At 48.6% G+C, this 27,385-nt stretch overlaps 1 protein-coding gene across 1 annotated transcript in view; it reads right to left on the reverse strand.

Moving 5' to 3' along the window:
• Positions 1-9,219: 9,219 nt before the first annotated feature.
• Positions 9,220-27,385, reverse strand: part of SHISA6 (shisa family member 6) — a 201,838-nt gene continuing 183,672 nt past the window's right edge. Inside the window, exons 5-6 of the mRNA XM_075015000.1 lie at positions 15,761-15,913; positions 9,220-9,773 (exon numbers count right to left, since the gene is read on the reverse strand). Of these exons, the coding sequence (XP_074871101.1) occupies positions 9,220-9,773; positions 15,761-15,913 (707 nt within the window). The remainder of the gene's footprint in view (positions 9,774-15,760; positions 15,914-27,385) is intronic.

A 27,385-nucleotide genomic window follows, 5' to 3' on the forward strand; every position in this document is an offset into this window, starting at 1 on the left:
AGTTTCTTATAACTTATCCAAACTTGAACCCGTCAGGCTGGAAGGCTCTGGTGGGAAAATGTGAGCCCCAAAGATTGAAGCTAACTAGGCCTCCTGCAAAGCATGGCTTGTTAGTGTAGGGTTGTGGATGTGCTGGGAGGGACCCATCTGGCTCCACTCACTCACTGAGCCACCGGGTGCTTTGCTTTGAGTGGGTGACACGGTTTGCTGAATAGCTTTTTTTCCCAGGAATAACTACACACATCTGCAAACTGACAGAGGTTGCAAAAGCCCATGCGAGGGGTTGGCTTCATAATCTGGTGAACAGCAAGATCTGTTGTCCCTCGAGGTGAATAGTGACCTCAGCTCCAACCTCCTGCATTGTTTGCCTCTCAGCTGAATGAATCTCAGTGTCTCCATCAGCAGATGCCAATAGCTGTGCTGGACTCTGATGTGATACGAAAAAAATATCGGCTTCTCACTTATTTCCTCTGCAAGTGTCAGTGCTGTTGAGTGTTGTGTACTTATGAGTAAAACCGCCAGTGCTCAGTGAAAGGCTCTGCCTTATAAAGGCGTTGCATTAACCCTGCTGGGCTTCTCTGCCTATGGGAAATTGCGGCTGCATTGTGGTGGGGTTGCGAGATTGTGGTGAGCTCCCCAGTGATGGGGAAGGAAGCCTTGGAGAACTCACTGGGTAAGGAGAGCCCCAGTTCTTGGGCCACTAGATCAGGGACCTGCTGTGCACAGGGGCTGTTTAATTAACATTGAGCAGCAAGGAGATGGAGCACAAGGAGACTTTTGTACTTAACATGAGTGCCCCAGGGTTGACTCTCAGAAAACCATCATCCAGCAGAGTCCATCAAGCTCTCACATGGGACCCACAGGGAAAACACAAAAGAGGACGGCCTCAGACAGTGTGGAGAAGATTTACAGAGCTTGAAGGGCAACAGCCAGGGCACTCCTGGAGTCAGCTAGAAGCTTTGTCCCAAGACAGAGTGAAGCGGAGGAGACTTGTAGATGACCTGTGCTCCGCTCAGAGTCCAAGGGCTTAAGTCAAGTCTGGGCTTGATCCTTGAGGAGCTGTGTTCTGTCATCTCCCCCTAGCCCAGTGACCCTCTCAGCCTGGGGCCTTAGAGGCTCTGCGCTTTCCTGCCATGGATGCTAGCATGGTTCTAGCTCAGGAGGAAGGGTCAGAGGGAGGGCTGGGGCACGGTGGGTGAGAACAGCTTTTCCCGAAGGCTGAGATGCCCTTGGGTAACAATAGGGCAGCCCCTGAGCAGGACTTGGGGCCCTGTCCTGCCAGCTCCAATGCAGATGCGTCTGCTGCAGCCACACAGGGCCAGTGCTGACATACCGGGCTTGCTCACGTCAGCACAGTGCTGCTTGGGACTTTACTCGTGAGCCTTTGCTTGCTGGAAAGTGGCATTTGGAAGGGAGAAAAATTCTGTTCCAATCAAAAATGTGCAGGTGTTTCATGGCCTGAGCATTTCCTGTTTTCCTGCGACAAATAGAAGCCCAACAGGTGGATTTATTCTGTGGTAAAACCTCACTGAAAGTTGAAGAAAAATGCCACTGAGCAAGAAAATCCACTGAATGTTTTCACAGGGAGAAGGGAGAACTCTCCAGCTGCCTTCGCAAATGGAACACCTGCAGCAGCAGAGATTGTGAGACTGACACTGCAGGCTAGTGGTTAGGGACAAGACCCCTGCTTGGGAGCCCTGGCTGTCATCTTCCTGCTTCAATAACCCTTCAATTATTGGACCCCAGCTTCACCAGGACTGGCTGAGCGTGCCCCTGCCCCCATCCTGTTAGGCTACAGCTCCTTGGGCTGAGCCATCCTCTGTGACACAGGTAAACCCCTTTTCTGCCTGCTGGGTTCCCAGGTGGGCATCTCCTCCTCCCTGGGGCTGGACTGGCTCATTTGCACAAGACCCACCTGACTCACCAGGACAGGCTTCCTGCTTGTTGGCTACTAGCAAGCACAGCTACTGCTTCCCTGCTGCCCAGACTTAGGCATAATCTCTGTCAGAGGGCTGGGGCTGAGCACCTGCCCTGCCGGTCAGCATCTTCCACTGGCTAGCTCAGGCAGCTCTTCGCCAAGAGCCTTGGCTTTTGTGGATCCAGTTCTGCAGTCCCTGTCTCTCCCTGTTTTTTTTTTATCAGGGCCAAACTCATGCATCAGTGCCCAAGCACAGTTCTTGGATGAGAGGGTGCTGGTTGTTAGCCAGCCTCCTTCCTAGCATAGCCTCGGTGTCAAGGTGCAGCCCCACTGGCTGAGAGACTGGCTTGGTGCCATTGCCTCACTCCCACGTTGTGAGGCACCTCTTTGTGTTAGTAAGTGGCTCTTATTTTCCTGGGGGCTGGGGTCTCCCTGTGAACTCACAATGTCTTCTGCCTTTGAGAGGGAGAAAAAGATGTGACTTTGTTCCCCCTTGGCTCCACATGCACACTGCACACACCAGCCATAGGGGCAGCTGAGCCCTGCACGGTTGCATGCTGCAAGCAGCCTCCATTCACAGTGCTGAAGCCTGCAGGATGTACCTCTTCCCCAGTTGTGTTTTTACGTGTCCAGTGAGTGAGGAGGGGAGCTGTTGGGTCTCATGCTGCCAGGTAATTGGGGAAGATTGAATAATAGGGTAACCATAGATGCCTTCACAGCAATTGTACTGCATTGCTCCCCTGCAGGGAATCTGGTGTTCTGGTGCTTCATGTTCTGCATGCTGGGGGAGCGCCAGCAAACCTGGTGACCAGCCTGCCCCATGACAAATGTCTATGTGTTATATGCAAAGTTCTACTAATAAAATTCTACGGGTGAAGAATACACCAGGAGATGTTGAATTTGTGTGCCACTTCCCTGGCAAGTGTGGTGGTGAATGGACACCCCCATTTTAGAGGGCCCTTTTCAAATAAATTAATGTAGGACAAATTTTTAAAAAACTGTGTTATAAATGATTTAATCCAGGCTAGAACTGCTACAGCAAATGACAGGATGTCATACCTCTGTCCTATTTGCTAGCATTCTGATGATGAAAGGCAATAAATAAATACATAAAAAAATAAGGACTCTCCAGACTTCATCATATTCATTTTAATACTTGCTGTTTAAACAGACACAGATCTGGTGCTATTTACCTTTCAAACTCGGCTTACAAAGGTTGTAAAAGCTGCCAAGAGAATGGCCTTTGATTTCCCCAACTGATATCAAAAAGGGAGCAACAGATATGTTTAAATTGCTTTATTTTGGAATCCATAAATAATTGTTACTGACAAAAGTGGAAAAATCCTTAAGATTCTAAATTTTACTAAACTGGTAATATTTTTTTTACAGTACATATAGGAATGTGCTTTTACTGTAAGTATAACAACAAGAATAATACAGAGGAAAAACAGTCAAATACTGCTCATCTTGAAGCTTATTTAATGGTTAACCAAGAGGCTGTGTAAAGTTACAGATACAAATGTATTTTCTCATCAGTACTACTGTATAATAGTAGTAAACACAGAATCCATGAATTTGGCTAAAGCACAAAAATGTCTGCCTAAGCCCTCTTAGGAAATATTGTCCCCCCAAACTAAAAATATTACAGTAAGAATTGTCTGTCTTAGAGCCAAGAAATTCTCGCCACAAAATTTCTAACTGATTCATAGAATGAAAGTTGTAAGAAGCTATTATAAAGCACATGGGCAACAAACTTCAGAATGGCCTGGTTCTCACATTTCCTGGCTGTTGTGAATGACACCAACAGTGAGAATTTTCACACATAATGAAGAGCACAGAAGAGACACAATGTCATTTCTCTAACTATTGAGATAGTGAATCACTTTCAGATTTACATAAATATATTGGAACACACTAATCCCATCTCCCTTCAAGTCCGTGGGCTTTCAGCAGGCCAAATGGAGGTTTCTGGGGGTTTTTTCGGTTTTTTTTTTTTTTCCCCAGACAGTTTTAGATGTAAGAAGGACCTCTCAGTTTTAAGTCCAAATGAGCTAAAGACAGCTTGCTAATTACACCTTTATGACCATTGATCAGCTTATGAACATACAACAAACTAGCTATTTTCTATAAAACAGCCCAACGCACTTATTGCTAACAACCTTTTAATACTAAAAATACTCAATCCAACTTTTCAAAACTATCCCAGAATTTTACCTCTCCAGCCCATAAAAGCTAGGGGTATTAACCAGTATTCAGTGTGATTCCACCTTCCAGCAGTATAGAATAACACTGAAACTAAAGCTAAGACAAGCTAGTCTTCTGCTACATAAATTGAAAATGGCTAATCAATCACTAATTGGACTATGCGTCCACGACAATTAACATGTTACCCTGTTTCACGAAACGTGTTTCGGGTGAAGAACTGTTCCCAACTACTGGGCACGCTTTCCTCTTTTCCTGGGATGAGTCTGGTTGTAGAGCGTCAGCCCCTAAATCCCAGCATGTTTTACAGTTTGTCTGTGGATTGTGTTGATCTAATCCCATATATTTGCAGCTGGATAGCCCAGCTTCCCGGGCCTGCCCGGAAAGCACAGCAGTAAGCAGAAATTTATGCAGGGCCAAGAAAGGACACCCGATGGCTTAGTAACCATTTCCTACCCCATGTGTCTCTGCACATTGAATCAGGGTGGCATTTAAAAAAAGGTGCATTAAAAGTTGGCAAATATTGTCAGTTTTTATTAAAATACAATTGGATGCCTTTAAAATGTCTCAATATTTCCATTGGCTTTGAAGGAGGATTATTGTGAAATGTGGTTCACTGCAAATAGTTTCTGTATTTCAAACCCAGTGTCTGTAGAGCTCAGGAGATAAGATTGTTCCAGGGTAAGTCCAAAATCTGGGGTGCCTCAATGCACCCACTGTTACATAACATGGCCTGGGGCAGACAAAGTCAATGGCAGCGTGTAGGAAGTGGTATAAATACAGGGCATACCATGTTGGGCCTCTTGCTTTTCCCCGGCCCACAGGCACTTTGGGAGCCGGTCACTGGGTAGGTGGGTGAGATTCTTCCCAAGTGGGATCTACATCACTGAGGAACCTGGGCCACGCTCTGCTTTCCTCCTTAGGACACGGTCAGAAGCTGGCTCAGACCTGGGCAGGATGAAGCAGGGAAGCTGACTGATGTGTGAGAGCAGCCCTGGGGATCTGCAGCTAGGTGGGTGGGTGGGACATGAGATGGGTTACAGGAGAGAAGAAAACCTGTAGGGTAGTCTGTGATGCTGTCCCAGCCAGCGCAACGCACCTCTGAATGGGGTAACAGCATGTGGACTCTTGCCAGTCCAGGCGCTGTAACATAACACATGATCTTCCAGCTACAAGATAACAAGGCATCTACTTATAGTACTTTGCACCTCTGTGGAGTTCTGCCTGTGTTACAATCATTCCTCTTTGGCTGAAGAGGAACTGAACAAAGCACAGGGAGGTGGCACTGCCACAAACTGGCTCAGCTGGGACTCGTCCTCCAGCATCTCGTGACAAGATCTCACAAATGGCCAAACATTCCTTCAAACAATTAAAAGAACTGGAAAGAGGAGATGGGGAGGGGGGAAACATGATAACAAATTCTGAGTGTCTAAAAAGTTGTTACAAGAAGGAGTGAGAAAAAGTATTCTCTTTAACCTCTCAGGATCTGACCAGAAGCAATGGGCTTAAACTGCAGCCAGGGAGGTTTAGGTTGGCCATTAGGCAAAACTTCCTAACTATCAGGGTGGTTAAACACTGGAATAAATTGCCTGGGGAGGTTGTGGAATCTCCATCACTGGAGATTTTTAACAGCAGGTTAGACAAACACTTGTCAGGGATGAGCCAGATGGTGTCTGGTCCTGCCATGAATGCAGGGAACTGGACTTGATAACCTCTGTAGATTCTGTCCAGGTGTATGGTGCTAGGAGGCCCAGCCCCAGATGATGCAATGTCTGAGCATCAAGCCCTCAGTACAGGGGACAAGGAAGAACTCAGTCCAACCAAACACAGCAGCTTATGCTGAATGACCCATCTACCACGTCGCACAAGGCCAGTAGCAGTGATGTGCAGAAGAGAACCATCTGTAAGAGAAATTACCAAGCCTCATTGTGAAGGTGAATGCCGAGAAGGGGTAATGAACTGCAGGGCTTTGATTGTTCCTGTGGGCCGCATCAGCTTCATCAGCTGCCTGGGTGAAAGAGACAGGAACCAGCATTTCTTTGGCAGATTATTGCCTAAGTAGGTCCAGATGGCAGAGGACCTGCAATCTTCATGAACTGCAACAGGTGAAGCTTGGCAATCACGTGGCCTGGCACACAACATGAGCAGCTGTGTAGAGTATTTAGGAGAAGAGGTTTGGTAGCTGCACTTTGTTGAGTAGTTCCTTAGCTGTGGGCTGAAATGGAAGCCAAGAATGGAGTTTGTGCCCCCCCCCAGCAAGCTATCCTCAGCCATAGAAGAGGGGCGAGGAGTGTGCTAACCCTGTATTTCAGAACTGGTGCGAGCCTTGCTATGCTACCCAGACACTTTGCTCACACTCTGCCGAGGGTGGAATGGTGCCTGGTTTACACTGGAGTGAGCCAGTAGCCAGGATGTGATGCTCTGGCTCTTGAAGCAAGGCCTGGGAGTTCCCAGAGAACTGCTATATCCTGGCTCTTATCCGCAGTTTGCCAAAACCTGGTGAATCAAGAAGTTAGCAGGACTATATAACCTCAGCTCAGACACCACCCTGCGCCCCCAATGGGTGGATCACCCAGGCTGATCAAGTGATCCAACCATGCTGTTTCAGGCAGCAGGAACAGGAAATTTGTCTGAGCAGCAAGATGATTTTCTGTCATAGCTGCAATGGCCTCTGCTTGCACTTGCCTCCTGCATACAACCCGATTCCTGCTCCACTCCTGCCTCACACCCGCCTTTGCACCTATTCCCCCTGCTCTGGGCTTGATCAGTGCCTCTTCCCACTTCCTACTCTTACACCTTCAGTTCTCAGTGACCAATGCTGGCTCACACCCAGCTTCTGACCCTGACTGACTCGACCCTGGGCTCCAGCATTTGATACCTGACCTTAGTTCGGGACCCCAGCATCAGCCCCTGGCTCAGGTAAGTAGCAAATGGCTCTGGTGATGATTCTTTGCTTATTTCTACAAACCTGGACACATGCTTCACCCACTAGTCATGACTCCTGCTCTGACCACTTGGCCAGACTGCCCACATCCTACTCTGCAATGCAACTGCAAACAGCACCATTCTGTGCAGAACTAACCCCAGTCCTCAGGACGATCTGGGGGAAGTCGAAGGGGCTCGGCTGTTGCTGAGGAGCATCCCCATCAGAGGGGCTGGGGCTGAACTGAAAGGTGGGCGGGGAGTATCAGTGCAGTGAAAGCAGCCAGGGCCTGCTCAGCAAAGTTTTCCTCTGTCCCTTGCAGGAGCCATGGCACAGCTGGCAGGATGATTCATTCACTTTCGCAACCCACAGGGGCTCTAGCCCTGCCCAGGGTGACCCAGCACAGTTTCTGTCAAACAAAGTCAAATACTCCTTGTAACTTGGATCCCTTCCCAATGTACTGAGCCCCAGGAGCGAGAGACTGGGTGAAGAACAGCCCAGACCGGGGCAAGCAATGTGGGGGACTTTGACCACTGCAGCACGATTAGTGTCCAACGGGTACAGGTTCGTCATGAGACCCTGCCTTTAACAGCTGGTCAAGGAGAACATCTTTTCACTGGACTGGAGCCCAGACAGAGAGCCAGGGAGCATCTCTGGCCAGAGACCTGTTTTGCAGGGGCGAGCGAGCCAAAGCCAGGTTAGGAGGGACGAGGTAAATAGAGGGCAAGAGAGGGGCCAGTTAGAGTATGTGGGGGACAGGCAGAGACATGGGTCAGTTAAATTAGCGGTTATTAAGAGGCGTATTTAAAATTGCAAGTCATTTGTGATCCTATCCAGGCAGGGGCTCCATTCTGCTATTGGGGAAAACAACACGAGCTCATGTGATGGAAAGTGAGTAGGTGACCTCAGGAGCACCTGTGGAAAAGCCATGAACATGGCCGTGGAGTTGTCACTTGGCCTTGGGAGCCGACCTGCCCTTGGAATGCTTGGGGATTCTTCCCAGGGCGCAGAGGTGTGGTCGAGTTTCAATGAGTTTTACAGAATGGAAGTGCAGATTTTGGACCCTGCAGTCCATTTTTAAAAGAATTTACAGCTTCTGTCTCTGACTGGCATTATGTGTCAGATACACAACATGCCAATATAATTATCTTGGATCTATAATTCGTGCACATGAAACGTAACTGCTCAGACAATGATTGGAAAATATCCATCTCGTGGGTCAGCTGGCAAACTTTTCTGCCTGTGTCTCTTAAGGATGGTTACCAGAGGGGAAGCCAGTCCTCAGCTGTCACACATGGGCTCACAAAGTGAGCTGAGGAACTGGGCTGGGCTGAGCGCCAATAGCATGATGAAATCATGGCACCACTGAAGGCAAGGGGCATGTCACTGTTTCAGTGGACCTGGGTTTCACCCTTGCGCTTTTAGCTATGGCATGACGGGTGGCATTGGCACCTCCCGCATCATGTGGCAAGCAGCAGAACAAATGAAAGCCCATCCTTCTTTTCTATGTACAGACTGCAGAAATTAGGGTGAGTGCAGGAAGGGCCTAACGAGCATAATTGTGCTTATTGACACGGCAAGCCCACTACTTCCTAGGCTGAGAGAGCAGGCGATCTGTAGGCACTATTATATTTCTGTTGTATAGTGTAGTTATCAGCGAGGCTAACCGTGTCACTAGATCTGACAGCCTCTAGTAAGCATTGCCTTTAAAATCGCTCAGCGCTTCAGGAAGAACAACCGCTGCCTAGGTGGGGACAAGCTAGCATCTAACACTTGGCTGTGACTAACGTTCTCCTTTCCTCTGGGCTGGAGCCCAGACGCAGATTCAGCCAAATGGCCCCAGCCTGCCTGGCTAGGGTGCTGTGAGACCTGGGGGAACTGAAGTGAAAAAGGCTTCAATTCCTAAAAACCGGTGAGTTACAGCAGATTAGCCCTCCGGAGGTGCCACCTACTCCTATGGCTTTCTTTGACAGAAACTGGCCCAGCTGGGGTCCCTCACCATTTGGTCTTTATGTCAGCAACACGAGAATGCTTTTAAAAACAATGCAGATGTGACTGTCAGAAAAGTCCTTTTGGACACTCCATTAGAGGTTATCTTGGCCTGTAAGGCCACTGCAGTTTAGGGTACTGGGGTCACAGCAGTCCTCACTGGTTATCTACAATGCACAGTGTCATCTCAAACAGTCACCTCTGTTTTGCTCGCTGTGCGGTAGTGGTGGTGGTGTCCTGGGATGTAATGCAGTTGTTCCACGGTGTTGTGCCGTCGGGAGGCGAAGGCTTGGCGCTTCGCGGCCGTTTGGTTCAGACATAAGGTATTGTACGAGTTATTTGAGGCACTGGGATGGGAGTGCATCTTTGTCATCCTGTAGCGATCCAGGACAGGTGTGGAAACAAAGACGTCCGTGTGTGACACTGCTCGCGACATGGACTGGTCTGCAAAACCTGTGCGCTCCGGGGACAGCAGGGGGTCTTGGGAATGGAGACGCTCTGCAGACAAAAGCTGTTCATCAGAGAGGATCCGTTCATAGGACATGCTGAATTCCTCAGGCATGACCCTCTCAGGAGACAGCACCCTGTCCTGGGACATGGCCCTCACAGGTCGGCGGGGCCGCTCCCGCTGGTTGGTCTGTTTCTGAGACATTTGGATGACATTGAGAGGGAGGGTCCCCCGTGCTGCCAGATCAGGAAGGTGTCTCCTCTTCATGTAGTATTCATCGGCTTCTTTGTCAGCTGCAAGGGGGAAAAGAAAGGGAACAGGTGTTAGGCGCAGCAGGTCATGGGGGGAGACCAGGAATGCTGCGCAGAGAACAGCGTTCTGGAACAAGGCCTTCTGGGGTGCTGGACAACGTCTGAGGCAGGAGCTACATGGCGCCCTCTCAGGCCTTTCACCTCATCCTGAAGGGACCTGCAATAGCACTGTGCTATCCATCAAGGTACACCAAGAACCAGTTGCATTGTGTGAGTGCGTATGTACTGCACACGGTCCCAGCGTGTGTCGTGTACATGTGCACAGCCATACAGGGTGGGGGGCATGAGGGCTCATGTGCTTGCTCACATGCAGTTCCAGTATGTCACATCAGGAACCCAACACGTTGAGTCCATGTCACGATATCACATGATCTATACTATTACCAGGTCACTCACGGGGAATTCAAGCTGGCTGGAAAGCAGAATTTCCAGTGTGTGGGAAATTCTGACTTTTAGACATTTCCTTGTGTGTCCAAGTGGAACAAAAAGCTGAAATTTCCAAATGTAGCTAAAACAAAAAGTGACATTTTTGAAGAAACATTGAAAGGCCCTTACAAAAACAGGTCACTGAAAAGATTAACGTTTCGTTTCAATGGTATCATGTTGATTATAGTCTAGTAGAGTAGAGTACAGTGTAGTATAGTGATTGTGTTGTATTAGTGGCTGATGATGTATGACTGTCCCATGGATGCTGCTTTCATTCAGAGTTTTGCTCTCTGCACTTAAGTCTTTTTGTTGTTGTTTCAGCTGCATTAGCCCTGGGGACATGGGGTACTCTCGTGGGGAATGGTGCTTTCTGGTTGGTGTCTAGTGTTTGGTGTTAAGGGCATTGAGGGAGCTGACAGGATATCAGTGCAGGGAAACAGAGGCCATTCAGTACACATCATTCAGCTCTGTGAGGAGCCATTGTTCCATGGAATGCACGCTAGTCCGCCTGCCATTCCCCCATCTTGGGTGCGCTGTTATAGAAATGGGAACTCAGTGCACACCGCCTTGTGTTGGATTTTAACTCATGTAAGGCTTGGCATGGTGGTATGTTGGCCGTCACATGCCTGGCCACCTCAGTGGCATCACCCCAGTGCCTGATGCTGAGCATGAGCAGATAGAACAACCTGCCAAAAAGGAAGTTGCCACCCAAAGAGACAACCCCACAATTATTCCAAGGGAGCAGTTTCCGTGGCACCTCTCCCCTGGCTTTCAGCATGCCACAGAAGCAGAATGGGGTGCAGTGTCCACAGACACGGTGCCCTTTGCTAGTTCCCTTTCCTGAGCTCCCTTGGACAGCACAGGTGTCTCAGTCAAGAGCTTTGGGAAGGTTGCAGCCCAGAGGATATATTAAGGACAATACACCACACTGGGTTCTCCGGCCTCCTTTTCACACTCAGGCTGAAGCAGAGGATGTTAAAGAGAGCAGTAGGGGCTGGGATTGGGTCAAAGGCTTCTGAATCACCAGGCAGGCGCTGCTACTGCCTGAGCTGCCTCATCCCCCCTTTAAGCGTGGCTCAGCCCCTCGGCGGGACAGAGAACCATATGGGTAGGGCTGGGTTCTGCTGCCTTTTCTGTCCCTAACCCCTTGTTCTGTATTGGCCAGATTTCATTCTAGGTAGTGGTTTGGGCAACACTTCGTGTCTGTCCCACTAAACTAGTATCCCAAAAGGAAGCAGCTGCAAGCGGCTTTAGTGGAGGGCAGTGGCTCTTCATCTCAAAAACGTCCATGACTTTAAAACGCCTGGCGCTGAATGGCTACACGCCCCGCTCCCCAGACACCAGCATCGTTCTCGATCACCCCAACGAGCTGAGAGCCCCTCGGCTGTAAGTTGCTCCTTAGAAGATAGCACACCTGTAGCAGTGGTCTTGTGAATGTCCGGGAAAGCTGCCTAGGTACCGTTTATGAAGTCCAATATGATGGGTGAGGGAGGGGCGGCCTGACTGTCATGCTCTGTGCAGGATGACCGCTACAGATGCTCCACACCTGAGCAGATCTTGCTCTGACTAGATCTTCTGGCCCCAAAGAAATACAGTGACGTCAGCAGGTGCTTCATGACTTGAGGCTCTTTGCTGCAGCTGCATCACTAGATCAGCCAATGCCCACGCAGAGTCCATTGAAGCAATGACAGGTTAAGCAGTGGCATACTGTGGTTTAAGGGTGGCATCTACCGAGTGGGATTGTTTAACAAACTTTGCACTGGAAAGCATTTAATAGTCATGAGATAGGTGCACTAGCTTCTGGTGATGTGACTTCAGCTTTGCCTCACCACAGGGTCATGAAGTAATCAGGCAGGGAAGGCTACGTTGGTCACTGAACCTCTTTTCTGGCCAAGTCCAAGAGGAACCAATGTACAGGAGAGCTACTGAAAGGGGAACCCCCTGGAAATGAGCAAGGAGGAGCATTCTCCACTTTGAATAGCTGTCAGGGTGTGCTGGGAAAGGGGTGTAAATCACTAGGTCGCTCTTATCAGAGGAGCAATTTTATTTAATATGAACTAGTAAACTCACAGGTGCATCTTTGTTCCTGCGCTGTGTAGCTTGTCTACGTTTGCTTTCCTCACACTAGTTCCTCTGTGAAGCTGTGATTTTACTATTTAATGAGCTTTGTTTTGTTTTTTTATGAGTAGGTCTACCGTGTGCAAACTGGGTGGCATGTGTGGCCAAAGTGAGCTGATAAGTGGGGCTGGCTTCACCCTTTGGGACTCAGGAGCCAGTGGGGAATGATCCAGCTGTCTGGGATGTTAGCGGAGAGACCCAGGTCTGGTAGGATTGTTGCTGCCACCCAGCAGAGTGGGTGAGAGCCAGGCTGAGACCTTTTCCATGTAGGCTGACTACTGGGGTCAGGGATGAGAACCGCAGCTCCACAGCACAACCCTCCTCCTGCCCAAAGTTTAAGTGCATGGAGAGACAGGATGCTTACGGGTGGGTGTGGGTGACAAAACATCACAACTTTCCTGGTCATTTTCAGACTTTTTAAGGTTGATCTGGGCTGTTTTTGGGGGGATGGCTGGAAGGTTTAATGCACTTCTCATGAAACATGGCTTTGGCTCTCCCTGCCAGGCTCCCAACCCTTGCCACAGCTTCCTCCAGGCCAAAAAGCCCAAATAGCATCAGTCCAAGTGACAATGCACCCAAATTTCCACCTACAGCTTTTGCAGTGGAACCCCACCGCCAGTACACACCCCAGCAGCACCACGGCGACTCAGTGCTTTGGAGAGCGTAAAAAAAAGCAATGTAATTTTTTAAAGTTATAGAAGGAATACTAGACTGGAAGGAGTGGGTAGCAGATAGGGAGCAGGAGAAGGATTTCACCCAATGATTGCGCAGAACTTTTCTGGGAATGTTTTATATATTTGAAACAAAGGTAATTTAATCTCACATCTGTCACAGGAGTCAGTTACACACACACACACACACACACACGAAAATAGAAAAGACAAGGAAACAAGCAAGTCAAGTGTAAAAATATAAAAGGGGAGGAATCTGAAATACAACTCGCCAAAAATTCAGACAGGCATTTTTTAAAAGCACATCTGAAGCAGGAAGCCTGCTCAATAGGCTGCAGGGCTGCAGGATGATTAAGGTGCTAAAGAAGAATTCTAGGAAGACAAGGCATTTGTGCAGATGGTAAAATTTTTGGTAACAGTCTTCACTGCAAAGGATATGGATAAGATTCCCACAGCTGAGCCATTCTTTTCTGGTGACAAATCTGAGAAATGTGAATTGGAGTTAAAAGTGATAAGTCCTAGGACCACATGGGAGTCACCCAAAACTCTGAAGGAACTTAGCTATTGTTGTATTTTATTGATCACTTAAATCAGATTCAATATCAGAGGAATATGAAATAGCTAATGTGACACTAATTTTTAAAAAAGGCGGCAGAAGTGATCATGGCAGTTACTGGCTGGTAAGCCTGACTTCATTAGCAGGCAGTCTTAGGCAGACTCCGCCTATCGTACTCTCCATTAAACGTTTTAAGTTCTGTCCTGAAATCAGTCAGGTATGTAGTCCCCTTGGGAGGATGTTCGTGAAATGCACTTCCCTGTCAATTAGAAAAGTTTATGTGATTTTAAGCATGTTGATGGACAGCATATGTCTGTTTGTTCTTGTGCCTACATTGGTGCTTAGCTTAAATAATTCCTTCCACACTCTGTTTATCTGTCACAGGATGTTGTGAAGGCCACATGTATAGAATTGGATAAGGTAATGGAAGTTAGGTCCATCACTGGTTATGAGCCAAAAGGAATAAATAAAGGAATCCATAGGGTTAGGGATTTCCAGGGGCTAAGGTGAGCTCTCTCCTCTTGACACCTTGGGAAACCTTGGCCCAGCTCAGGTGCCCTATACTAGCTGTGGCACAGAAGGTCTGTCCTTGGCTGGTTCATTCTGCATTTAGCAATCACCATCTTGCCCAGAATAACCAATGCAGAGCAGCATGGGAAAATCGGAAAGCCATGCCAGGAACTGCCACTGGTCCATTGCCACAGACTGACAGGTCCTACCTGCTGCTGCTAGAGGGTGCCATGCCTCTGGATGGAGAGGGGGACCTGTATGTTCAGAAATAGCCCATTGACGGACTAGCTAGTGATTAGCCAGAGTTTGTTATTCCCTGGGGGCCAGTGCAAAGGGTTATGTGCCCTGTCGGCCTAAGGGTTAGCCTGAAGTTAGGCTTGAGCCATGTGCTGGAGCTGCCCCTTTGCAAGGATCTGTGGAACTCTGACCTGCCCAGCTTTCTGGGTTTACCTCTCCACCTCTCATTCCCTTCACTCTGTCTGGCAGGCGGGGAGTCCGAGTCTGAGAGAGGCCACCACAGGTGTCTTTTCTTATCCTGACTGAGGGCACCTTCCTGCCAGCCCCTAAACCTCAGCCCACCTGAGAGGTGAAAACCAGCATCCTGAGAGCTCAGCACTGCCACCTCCACCCTTATTCAGCGCTAGGTGAGCACGGCTAAAACCCGAGTACTCAGGACTGCCTGACACCTAAGAGCTGTTCTTTTCTGTGAGGCAGCTATCGCAGCGCAGGCCCGCGTGCCAAACTGACGTGTGTTTAAAGGTCCATGATGCTGGGGCTGCTCACACGCGTTCCTGTGCGGAAAGAGCTGTATCGGTGTACACGGGCCCCCGCACTAGGAGGTGGACTTCTGTAACTACTCTGGTGTAGCTAAAGTGATACAGCTTCCGTGTAGCTGGGGCCTCAGTCCTTGGCGCCAAGTGGAGCCAGGAGGCATTTGCAAGAAATCTGCATCCAAACCATTCAATGTGCGGTAGTGGTACTAGTGGTTTTGATAAGTGCCAGAAGCGAAACCTTCTCATAAAACATGACAGCATCATCTGACCAATAGGGAGTCTGACGCTTATAGAAAGACAGAAGAAAAGGCTGTGTTCATAGCTTCAGATTGACGGCCCTTTGAATACAACCACCAAAATTACCAGTCAAAAGAAAAAGTCACTAAGACAGTTCAGGTTGCAGCTACACCACACTTAAACAGTAGAGAACATCAAAAGATGACACAGTTAATGGAAGCTTCCAGCCTCTCAAACACTCACTTCTCATGTTAAGGTTTAACACTAAGCTTTACCTTGTGTGTCTATGGGATACACTTCAAGATCTCCTCCTACAGCTTTGTTGGATGGTGGAACAATTACAGGAAATGGGCGATTATTACAACCTGTGTTTTGAAAAGCCTTTCTGTGGTGTTCAGATACCATGATACTGGGTACCAACAGAAGAACTTGGATGACTAGATAGGTAAGAGGTCAGCCAGGAAACAGCCACGGCACCATCACTCGCTCGGGGTAATGAAGTGGCTTTTCTCTGCTGCTCTGCCTCAGTGGAAAGTGACAGAGAACAACACCTCAGACCAGCAATGTCAAAGCAGTGAGGGCAATGGCAAAGGGTGTGGAGCTTCTGCCTTGTCCGTATGCCCAGGGCAGTTCACAAGCTAATGAGATACCAAACAAAAGAAATGAGCTGGCACCTACTTAATCTCTTCAGAGAAGAATATTTACTTGGATTAGTCTTGACTGCAGCCTCATAGGATGGGGGGAGGTGGGAGAGGTTCTGGAAGGATCTGGAAAACGACAGATCATAGGGCTCCGTGGCAGAAGTGAGGATATTGTTCATCCGTGGTTTTTCTGCAAGAAAGAATAAAAACATGTCCACACAATGTTCCCGGAGACAGGGAAGAGAGAGGCATGCCAGTCCCATCCACTGGCCAGGTAGCAAAGCTGGTCCTTGAGCTCTAGTCCAACTTGGCACCAGCCTACCCATGGGAAATGGACCCCAAGGTGCAGCTGCCTTTAGTCTCCACTGTTGCTATTGGCAAATGCAGACGGCATGACGGGCTGCCTAGAATGCAGGCACCTTTGCTAAGTCAGGGTAGAGAGAGTCACCTTGTGAGGGACAGAAAATGCAACTCTGTAGTGTCTCAGCTCTGAGGGCAGAGTTAGCACAGGTGAAACTAACCTCCAGGCTGAGTGCACCAACCAATGTACACATGATCCAGCCATGCTGGGGGGAAATGCTTCCCTGCGTCCCCCATGCCAACACCTGATGCTGACTGACGTTGGAAACACACCAGCCCTTTAAATCAGTCATGTGATTTCAAGCACTGACCCTTTCGGGAGGGCATGGGATCTTCATTCCTCCTTGCTCTCTGCACTCAATGTGCCATTGCTCGCGCCACCGAGACTGGCTCCTAACCCTGAAACGTCACTGCCTGAGTTCCCATCTCTTTCCATTCTCTCTCTCTCTAGGAAGAGACGTCATGGTTCCTGAAACTATCTGTGTGGCCTAATACCCGCCTGAGTCTTGCTGTGACAGACCAGAGACTACAGCAGGCACAACGGATCTTTCACCTTTCCACCCTGAGAAGGCTGATGTCCCAAGCCAAAATAGACTAGGAAGCATTAAGTGCACGCTGGGAGCTTCTGTTTGGAGCACTGGGGTTCTGGTGAGGTTCCCGAGCTGTCTCGAGGTTGCTCTGTTGAAAGGGATAGCTACAGAGCACACGGGAGCTGGCGTCCCAGTCTGGGTAGACAGTAACCTCAGCTCTGCTGAAATTAGTGTGCTATGAACAGCAGGATGGTTGCAGCAGCGTGCGCATCCCCTGAGACTAGCTCTCTGAGTGCATGGCCACCTGACCCCCTGGACATAGATGTGTGCCATTAGCTGAAGCCACAGCTTGTGCCAGCATGGCCACACTGCAATTTCTAGTGCACTAGCTCAAGTAGAGCCCGTGCGTCTCAGCTGCCTGCAGCACGAAGCACATGCCGCCTGCAGCACGAAGCACATGCCATCTGCAGTGGGTGTAGCTGTACCTGCAGAGTTCTGATGGCTTAGGTGAAAGGTAGACTCTGGAGGCATTGCTGGGCCAGCTTGGATGCGGCACAGGCGGGAGATAGGGAATGTGTGTGTGTATGTGTGTGTGTTTTCCTGCTGCTTTCAGTGACCGACGATTCTGAATCATGGGCTCAAGCGCACAGCTGAACTTCAGGCCATTTTATTTCTCAAACCAACGACAGAGTAGGCTACTCTTCCAGTGGAACTCCTGCCTTGGCTGGTCCTGTCATTGGTCATCAGGACACAGTGAGTTGAGGCGATCCTTGTCTCCTGACGTAGCTGCCCACCCTTCAGGGGATGTGAGGGAGATTCAAAAACCTGCCATTCATTTTAGGTAACAAATTGGAGGAACTTGTCTCAGACTGAGGTGTCATTACAAGAGGGATTGGAGCATATAGGTCAACTGAAGTGTGATAAGTCATCAGGCCCAGATGGCATTCACCCAAGAATTCTGAAGGAACTCACATGTGAAACTGCAGAATTACTAACTGTGCTTTGCAACCTATCCTTTACAGCAGCTTCCATACCAAATGGTTGGAGGATAGCTAATGTGATGTCTTTTAAAAAAAAAAAAAGAAAAATTGCTCCAGAGGAGGTAAGGCAGTGAGTCTGACTTCAGTTATGGGCAAACTTGTTGAAACTATCTTAAAAAACAGAATTGTCAGAGCTTAATTTGTTGGGAAAAAGTCAGCATGTTTTTTTTAAAGGCAAATCAGGCCTCGACACTCTACTAGCATTCTCTGAGGGGGCAACAGGCATATGGACAAGGGGGCTCCAACAGATATAGTGTATGTAGCCTTTCAGAAAGCTTTTGACAAGGTCCCTCACCAAAGGCTCTCAAATAAAGTAAATGGTCATGGGATAAGAGAGAAGGCCCTTCCTGTAACTGATTAAAAGACAGGAAACAAAAGGGAGGAATAAATCATCAGTTTTCAGAATGGAGAGAGATAAGTAGTGATGTTCCTCCCACGGGGTCTTTATTGGAATCAATCCTACTCATCCTATTCATAAGTGATCTGGAGAAAGGCTCATCAGTGAGGTGGCAATATTAACGGATGGTAATTGCTCAAGATAGTTAAATCGACAGCAGATTGCAAAGAGCTTCAAAAGGATCTCACGACACAGAGTTACTGGTCAATGGAAAATATAAGCTCAACTACACTAGAGTTACCATATTTGATCTTTCAAAAAGGAGGATCCCGCCGCAAGAAGGAATGTTTCTGGATCAGTATCTACCAACTCACATTGTTTTAATGTACTATATGTACTGTAACACATTAAAACAATGTGAGTTGATAGATACTGATAATAGATACACTCCACCTCTCAAGGGTGTCCTCTTTTTATATGGTAACCCTAAACTAGATATATAATATAATTGGATCTAAATTCGCTGTAATCACTGGAGAGTGATCTGTTGGAATTCTTGTGGATTGCTCTCTGAAAACATCCACTCACTGTGCTGCACCAGTCAAACAAGCACACAGAATGTCAGAAGTCATTGAGAAAAGGGTAAATAATCGACCCTAAATTATCATATTGCCACTATACAAACCCACTAGACGATTCAGCTGGCCTAGCTTAGGTCCTTAAGTCAAGACATGTAAGTTTTTCTTCATGTAACTCATTGCTCTGAGGTGGGGCTGGGAGGAGGGTTCAGTAGGCGGCTGTCCTGTGGAGAGAGGACAACCCCAGCCCGTGCTCACCACAGCAGCTTGGGGCCAGGTGAGAAGCACCTCTCCATGGCTGGCACAGTTCCAACAGGCACAGCCAGGGGAAGGGAGCATGTCCCCTGGCTAGGGCAGGTCCAGGTTCATTTGCCTCCAGTGCTCCCCAGCCAGAGGGAAGGATGCAGCAAGCGCTGCACTTCCCCTTGCTCCCTGACAAAGGGGAGCAGCCAGCGATGAATCAGGGGGAGCTTCAGCTCACCCTCCCCTCCCTAAAGAGTGCCTGGGGGAGGTGGGCAGTTTAGGGCTGGGGCAGTCCTGGAATGGTGGGGGGGCCACCTCCTGGCCAGGCCATTTCCCCTGCCTGGTGATTGTCTCTTTCCTGTGTGGTTTGATAAGAAGCAGCCCCACTCCAGGCACATCCCATTTTCCTGGCACCACCAAACCCTGACCTTGCATTGAGTTATGATGAGAGGCAGCTGTGTATCAAATGGGGAGGTCCTAGCTCTGACTGTTTGGCAGCGTTCTTGAACAAACAGACAAGACAGAAGGACAGACAGAGACAGACAGACAGACAGACATTCTCTATAATAGATATACTAGATGGTCCAATGACTTTCTGCATACTGCGTGCAGATGTGGTTGCCTCATCTCAGGAAAAGATGTCCTGGAAAAGGTGCAGAAAAGGTCAACAAAGATGTTGAGGTTTTGGCCCCTGCCCAGAGAGCCCATTGGTAAGCAGAGCTGGAGGAAGGCTTGACCCCATTCTGTTCAGGGTGCAGTGTGCAGGGGTGAGCGGGGCTGTTGGTACAGCCTGGCTGGGATCTGGTAATATGTGCTCCCCACTGCTCATGCTAAAGGTGCAGACTAGTGTGCTGGGCTCTGTGGGCCCCACCCTCCCTTTGCCTGCCACAGCAGTGTCTTACCCCATATTCCGAGCACCCGGCGCCAAGCCAGAAACCTCTCTCCCGCTCTGCGGTCCCTGCGCTTCATTTAACCCTCTGCCACCAGCGACTCCTCCCACACGTCAGGGCCCAGGCCAGCTGAGCAGACAGCCCATGTCCTGCAGGAAACTGTTTCCTTCCCTGGTCCTCACACCAACACCTCCCTGCAGCAGGCACCAGGCACAGCCATTTGGCACAAGTCACACCCACCCCAGCCTCCCTGGCAGCCTGTTTTAGCCTCAAATGGCACAGGCAGGCAGCTCCCTGCAGAGACACGAGTTCTCTCACAACTGGCCTCAGAAGCAAAGCACAGGGCTGCCAGCTGATCGGGCTGGGGCAGGTGTCCCATTCTTCTTTGCTGTGTGTGGACATCTAGGTATGGGTGAGAGGTTCCCTTGGCTCAGATGCTCCTTGCAGCTTCTTTACAGAGCAGTGGAGTGAACGCAGCCCCCCCAGAGCCGCACAGCAGCTTCCAGGGACCCTGTGCTAAGATTTGCTGCTGTTCCTGGGACTCCGTAAATGCCAAAGAGCCCGAGTCACGCACTGGGCAAAAGAGGAAACACCAGTTAGGCTAGACAAGCTGGACGTTCATCTCAATTCTGCCTGAGAAATCATTAGTCAGTTCACAGCTGCACCAGGCATTTTGGCTGCTTCCTTGTTGACTCAGGAGTAGCCAAACCTCCCTGCTTTCTTCAGCAGAGACCTGAGTGTAGCGCCAGGTGGGGGTGACCTCAGGGTAAAAAAAAAAACAACCTAGCTCAAGTTATCTCGCCAATGCGCCATTGCTTTGCGATCGATTTGTCTGGCTCATGACTGCAGTGCCTGTCTAATGGACTGATGGCAGGATTAGGAAGTGCCTTGTACTCATTGCAGTGGTAGAAACAATTGATTAGATATTATACTGTAAACAGCACCTTCATCAGCTCTGAGACAGAGCCCCCAACCCTCTACTCCTGCTTGCATTGTGAGGAATTAGGGTAACATCCCTTGGCAAATCTCTCTGCAAAGAACCTGCCTACAAGCTACGTTTGGCATGGAGTCTTGGATAAGCCAAAATAAGCCCAGTCATATGTTTGGGATTTGTGGCTAGTGTCAAAGCCAGAGTGCTAATTGACTGCTTGCATGAGGAGTGTGAAATTAGGTGCCACGCTTTTCTAATAGGCTCACCCTGACTCCGTCTGTCCGCTTACCATCTGTTATCCGTGGAGTCAGTCGGTCAGGAGTACACAATGAAGCTGGCAAATGATAGGTCACCTTGAAAGCTGCTGTCTGTCTTTCAGCAAGACTAAAGAATCAAGTGAGATGGCTGGAGATGCTGAGTGCTGCATAATGTATTTAAGACTCAAGGTCAGGAAGCGGATGGGGAGCAATCGTACATGCAATTTATACCCCATCACTAGTTAAGTGGCAGTTCCTTCTGCTTGAATTTCCCTCCCATGTCTCTATTCAGTTCATGAGCTGGGTTCTTTCAGAGACGGATTGTTTTGTTCCCCTTGCTGGTGGCTTTGGGACAGCACCCAGTGCAGAGTGTGAGAATGCAGCCCCTTCCCCATTGCCACCCAGCCAGCATAAAATCCCCCTCCCCAAATGCAGGGAAAGTAGCCGGGGACGCAGTCCATTGGGCAACTCTGGGGGCTTGAAGGCTCACTCGGTTTTACTGTCTGTGGATCCCTTTGCTTGCGCTGCCCACGCTGGGCTTCTGACATACCGCAGCATTTTCTAAGTCTAACCACCCAGAAAGTCTCTTTTTTGGACTGTAAGCAGGGACCATGTTTTCTTACAGGCTGGTACAACAGCCATCCCAGCTGAGCCTGAGCCTGAACCTGAACCTGAACCTGGCAGGGCCTCCAAGTAATACTGCTGGGCGTCTGAGGAGCTGGGCAATGACAGAGAACCAGTTGGAGTTCTGCTCTTTGCCTTCAGGGTAGTGGGCTCTGATCTGTAGGAGGGAACTCCCAGTGAGCATGGAGCTGAAGCCACCTTGGACTGGGCCTTTCCATAATGCTGCACATCTGTACAGTGCAGGAAGAATACCACAGTCATGTCACTCACCGTCCATGGCAAAGCACCGTGGCTGAATATGGCAGCTGGTTAAGCGTGCACAACAGCACGGCATGCAGAGCAGTGCAGAGGATGAGGCATACAGGTACCTGTGGGGCTGACCAGAGGAATTTCAGGTGCTGGAACTCTGTTTGCTAAAGAACAGATTGTGTCTGGTGCTAAGAAAACTATACATGAGCACATTCGCCCTTTGGCCTGCCCTGAACCCAGAGAATAGGGTGGATTACCCTAGTCATGGGGTGGATAATACCACATGGGGTGGATAATACCACAAATGCAGAGATGGAAAAGCCTAGACTAGATGCCATGTGGAACTATTACCATTGACAGCAACTCCTCCAGTCAGTGTAACATGGGGAGGGTCCAGACTCCTACTTTCTCTGGCTGTTTTTACTGCTTTTCAACAACCATCTACCTGTGACACATCAGCCTACGAATGCAGGTTGTATCGTGCACTGGAGCCAGGATGGGTTCTTGTGCTTACAGCTTGCACGGTGCTGAGATGCAGCAAAACAAGGCCCTTTGATACCCCAGGAACAATGACATTAATTGTTTTGCCCTTGAAGACTCCATGCTGGGTGCCTCACATTATTGCCTTATGTAAGAGGTGGTGATGTGCTGAGCTGCTTTGTGAAGTGCTTTGAGGGGCATGGTTGAAATGTGCTCAGGACTGTTATTCTGCAGTGTTGTTGCCATACTCCTGGCCCCATCCTCCCACCCCCACTTTATGAACATTGGCTAATGGATATGAACGTGCATAACTCAAAGATGCTTTATGCAAAATACTTCATATACTATAGCAATGTGATGTTACAATCTGCCCAGTGCATCTATCCCCTTTTTGTCCGGTATCATTCTTCTGTGTGAAGTTAGAAATACAAAGTGTGATTGTATTTATAGTTCTAAATGTGCTTATGTGGACCATTGGTAACACTTCAGGTACCTAATGGCTCAGTACTCAAATCAACAACCTGTGGCTGGTCCTGTTTGTCTTTTAAGCCCAAACTATGGCTGGTCCTAGACAGACATGTGACCTGGAATTCGTCTTGAATCTGCTATTTTTCTATAGGCATGGGGAGTGTGGATCAAACAGTTCCACTTTGGGGAATAGTCTATTTAAGCAATGGGAAGCCATCAGTCTTTTGTCTTCACCTGGCTTTTGAAACTGCCTGGCTCACCCTAAGACAATACAAAGACTTTGAAGAAGCAGTAGACCCAAGTCAGAGTAAGGATCATCTCGGATTTGAAGGTTTTTACCAGAGAGAAGAACAGCTGTTTGAGGTAAGAATTTGCATGTGACAAATTTCCTAGTGGATTAGAACCGGCTAAGTTTTTTTGTGTTAATTTAATTTAGTAACTTATTTGAACTATTTTAACTTGCAACCACTTACATCTGACTTTTTGTGATTAATAAAACAATTTGTTTACTATCAAGCCCATTGTAAATAACAGTTAGAGGGAGGGAAGTAGCAACCTCTGTGTGTTTCTCTCTTTCATTGATAATGTAGGTGGACTTATGAGCTTTCACTACCTAGAACTCTCACACAGGATAAGACATATTTGTTTGGGGTTTGGTCCTTTTGTGGGGGTTAGTTTCCTGGGTGATGAGCCCTTCTCACTGAGTCCTCCCAGAGCGGAATTGTTTCAGTGTCTGTGTTGCTCTGCAGGGGGTACCTCAACTCGGTGCCTCATCTGGGGTACACCAGAGGATCTGGCTGAGCAGGACAGGCTGGTGGGGAGCCCCAGAGAGAGGGAATGTAGGCATCAGTGTCATGATCAGCCCACCAGAGGGTAAGGGGACTTCTGCTATTGAATCCATCACATTAGTAGCTTTGTGGGTCCCAGGATGTGAGAGAGATGAGGTGCAGGAGTTAATACGTTTTACTGGACCAACTTCTACTTCTGGAAGGTACAAGCTTTTGAGAGTTCTTCTTGACGTGTGAAAGCTCGTCCCGTCTACCAACGGAAGCTGGTGTAGGAAAAGATACTGCTTTACCTACAGGGATGGTTATTACTGGATGATGATGATGCGATGTAGGGTGTTCCACTGCCAGCTCCAAAATTAGTAACGGTTGCTACTTGTTAGATGGCCTATGTGAAATGGATGGGAGGGATTCTGTTCCCAAAAGGCAATCTCCCTACCCTCATTAATTTTCCTCAGTTGTTGCCCAGCTCAGTGGCCAGCAAGAATTCCATGAGCTATGGAACCTGTATTTCCTTTTCACCATGCCATAATCCCTCCACAGTGAGGTTGAAGTGGTCAGGCTGGGAAGCTTGTGCTCTGCTATTCTGCATATAAAAAGAGGCTTGCAGAGTGGACAAAGCATAGACAGCTCTATTTTAAAGGAGACTCCTGAAGTGCTGGTAGGAAGAAATGGAGCTGACTTCACAGATTTATATCTGATTTTTATGCTGCTGTGATTGTCTCTGGAGCTTTTAATCTGGCATTCTTCATCAGCATTAAGCGCCATTCTTCATCAGTGCTACATTCTCACTAAGACTTAGAATTCACAAAAATTACCCCCTTTGCAGATGGTTCAGAGGGGAATGTTCACCTCTTAAAAGCAGAGTTCAGGAACAGGATGCGATTAGAGGTCAGTATTGGAGCTACTGCACCATATGGTCACTTGACAGCCGTAGGCTGAGCTGAGCAGTTTCCATTAGCGATGGCAGTCAAGAGACAGGATAATCAGGGGATACCCTGTTACAAAACTTACCCTTAGTGCTTTCAAGGTAAAGCATGAGAAGGAAGAGCAAATAATTCTGTATTTGGCTAGAGTCACATGGTGGCTTCCTCTGCTGCATGGCATAGATGCTCATCAGAGAAATAACTATTGAAAGATCGGTATCCATCTTAAAGTCCATGCTTCATTGTTTGCTGCTTCCAGCTGATGCTGGGTGCACAAGAGCAGGCATGCTGCCAGGGAACTGGGGACAGCCCACTGGTGGTTTGTGCACAGCCACTGGCAAAGAATGCAGCAACTTGAGCGCTGCTCTGCACTGCATTAGCTGGTCGTGGGCCGTCAGGGACCAGCTGCCAGCTTCTGGAGCAGATTGCATTCTGGTCACTTGCCCTGCCAGACACTTTCTGTCCCACCCTGGGCATGCTGCAGCACCAGGGGTTGTGGGTGGGAGGTACTGCAGCTAGCTCTGTCAGCTGTGTGTCCTCCGGGGCCTCCCCCAGGCTAGGGGTATCTTCAGCAATGGGAGGTGTGTATGCTCTGAACCAGCTTAGCAGGGCTCGGGGAGTGGAGAAGGGCTCACAACCTGGCTGTATAGCTTGTTGGGCCTGGTTCCCCAGGGCTTCCCCTGCAGTAGCAGCATTGCTGCAGTGGAGTGGTGAGTCGCACTCTTTGTAACTATGGCGCTTTGCAAAACTGCCAAAGTTGTGGTGCTGGGAGCCCCTCCGAGCTGACAGGCAGAGAGCACAAGACAACAGCTCAGGCCTGATCCACTTGCTGCCACCCTGGGCCCTCGTGGTACTCAGGAGCTAAAGGTGTCATGTGTAGGCTCAGATGCAAATGTTTGATGGAATTTCCATTTAAAAATTACTAAAAAAATTAAACAAACACATTTTAACAATCCCAATGAGAAATCCAAAATAAAAATCACCTTTGTAAAAGTAATACAGTGTTTAAATGACTGGGCTTTTCTAAAATAGTTTGTACGTTTTCCTTTAACTAAAAAAAAAAATGAGTTAAGGACCCGAACAACACTGGGTAAATCTGCTAGTATGCTTATAAAGTTTGTGGATGACACCAGCCTGGGTGGGCTTGTAAGTGCTTCGGAGGACAGGGTCAGAATTCAAAATACTCTGGACAAACTGGAAAAATGGTCTGAGGCAAATCGGATGAAGTTCAATAAGGACAAGCGCAAAGTACTGCACTTTGGGAGGAACTAGCAGTTTCTCTCACACAAAACAGGAAGGGATTGTCTAGGAAGCAGCACTGCAGAAGTGGATCTAGGAATCAGAGTGGACCATAAGCTAAATATGAGTCAGCAGTGTGACACAGCTGCAAAAAAAAAAAAAAAACCCAGCAAACATTCTGAGCTGTATTCACAGGAGTGTTGTAAGCAAGACACAAGAAATAATTCTTCCACTCTACTCTGTGCTGATTAGGCCTCAGCTGAAGTACTCTGTCCAGTTCTGGGTGCCACATTTCAAGAACGATGTGGACAAACTGGAGCAGGTCCGGAGAAGAGCAGCACAAATAATTATAGGTCTAGAAAACTGAGCTATGAGGGAAGATTGAAAGATTTGGGTTTGTTTAGTTCGGAAATGAGAAGACTGAGAGGGGACATTATAACAGCTTTCAAGTACCTAAAGGTTTGTTATAAGGAGGGAGAAATATTCTCCTTAACTGCTGATGATAGGACAAGGAGCAATGGGCTTAAACTGCAGCAAAGGAAGTTTTGAGTAGGTATTAGGCAAACATTCCTAACTGTCAGGCCGTTAAGCACTGGAATAAATTGCCTAGGGAGGCTGTGGAATCTCCATCATTGAAGACATTTAAGAGCAGGTTAGATAAACATCTGTCAGGGTCCAGGGATGGCCTAGATGGGGCTTGATCTGGCCCTGACTGCAGGGAACTACTCTTCCTGACCTCTTGAAGTCCCTTCTCATAATTGTGTTCTATGTATGAGTGGTGCAGAAAGAATGAGGCGTGATGGAACTCTGGCAAGCCCAGCCCGGACTATGGAGTAGTGCTTGGCCTGTTTTCCTGTCTCCAGTGTAAACAAAGTCAGGTATCACCTCCAAGAATAGTGACGACGGAATCTACGCAAGATGTAAAGACATCATCAAGCTATCCAAGTTGTCAGGAGGCAAAGACCACGCAAAGCTCCCAATGAGTGATGGAGCCTGTACTACCAGGACTCTTGAGACAAAGACAATAATCTGTGAAAGCTAAGCAAAGGCTGACAGCAATTTTGGTACCAATCTCGGGAGAACAGAGGAGAGTTCTTGTAATCGGAAAAGGGGGCTGCAGTCCCTGAGAGCTGGCCATAGGTAAGAACCCTGCCTACACGGTGAGCGTAAGGTGCGGTGTTAGGTTATAGTCATGTGACAGTGGGCTTTGTTTTTCTTGTCCCCACACCTGCACCACCTGTCTACCTGTATGATCACTTCAGCCTATTCTGCTCTGCGGTACTGTGCTTCTCCTTGGAGTCTTACAAAGCTGCGTGAATATAAGTGCTGTGTGTTAAGCTGATGTGTGGGTTGGCAGCTAAACTCCCAGGCGGGGGATTGGCTCCGGCTCACAACTCAACACCTTTTGTGAGGCACCAGTGCGAGGGCCTGGGCACTGCAGGGGGTACTCTTTTGGGTGCACACAGGACTAAAGGCCTATAAGCATCACCCTGAAAGGAGCTCAGGATGGTGAAGCCAGGGTGAGGTCATTGTGCAGTGAGCAGACTGATGGCAATCTGTGCCAAAGCTGCACAGCATAGAAACTCCCCGGTTACAGGCAGGTGGAGACAGATCCCCCCACCCCGACCCCCCACTGCATCACTAAACATGGCTTTCCTCTAGCTCTGTATTCTACAAGCCACTGCGAGACTGGCTGGTTCATTTCTCTTTCCTGCTTCCAGATTC

This window comes from Carettochelys insculpta, chromosome 20, assembly GCF_033958435.1.
Source record: "Carettochelys insculpta isolate YL-2023 chromosome 20, ASM3395843v1, whole genome shotgun sequence".
NCBI classification, from domain to species: Eukaryota; Metazoa; Chordata; order Testudines; family Carettochelyidae; genus Carettochelys; species Carettochelys insculpta.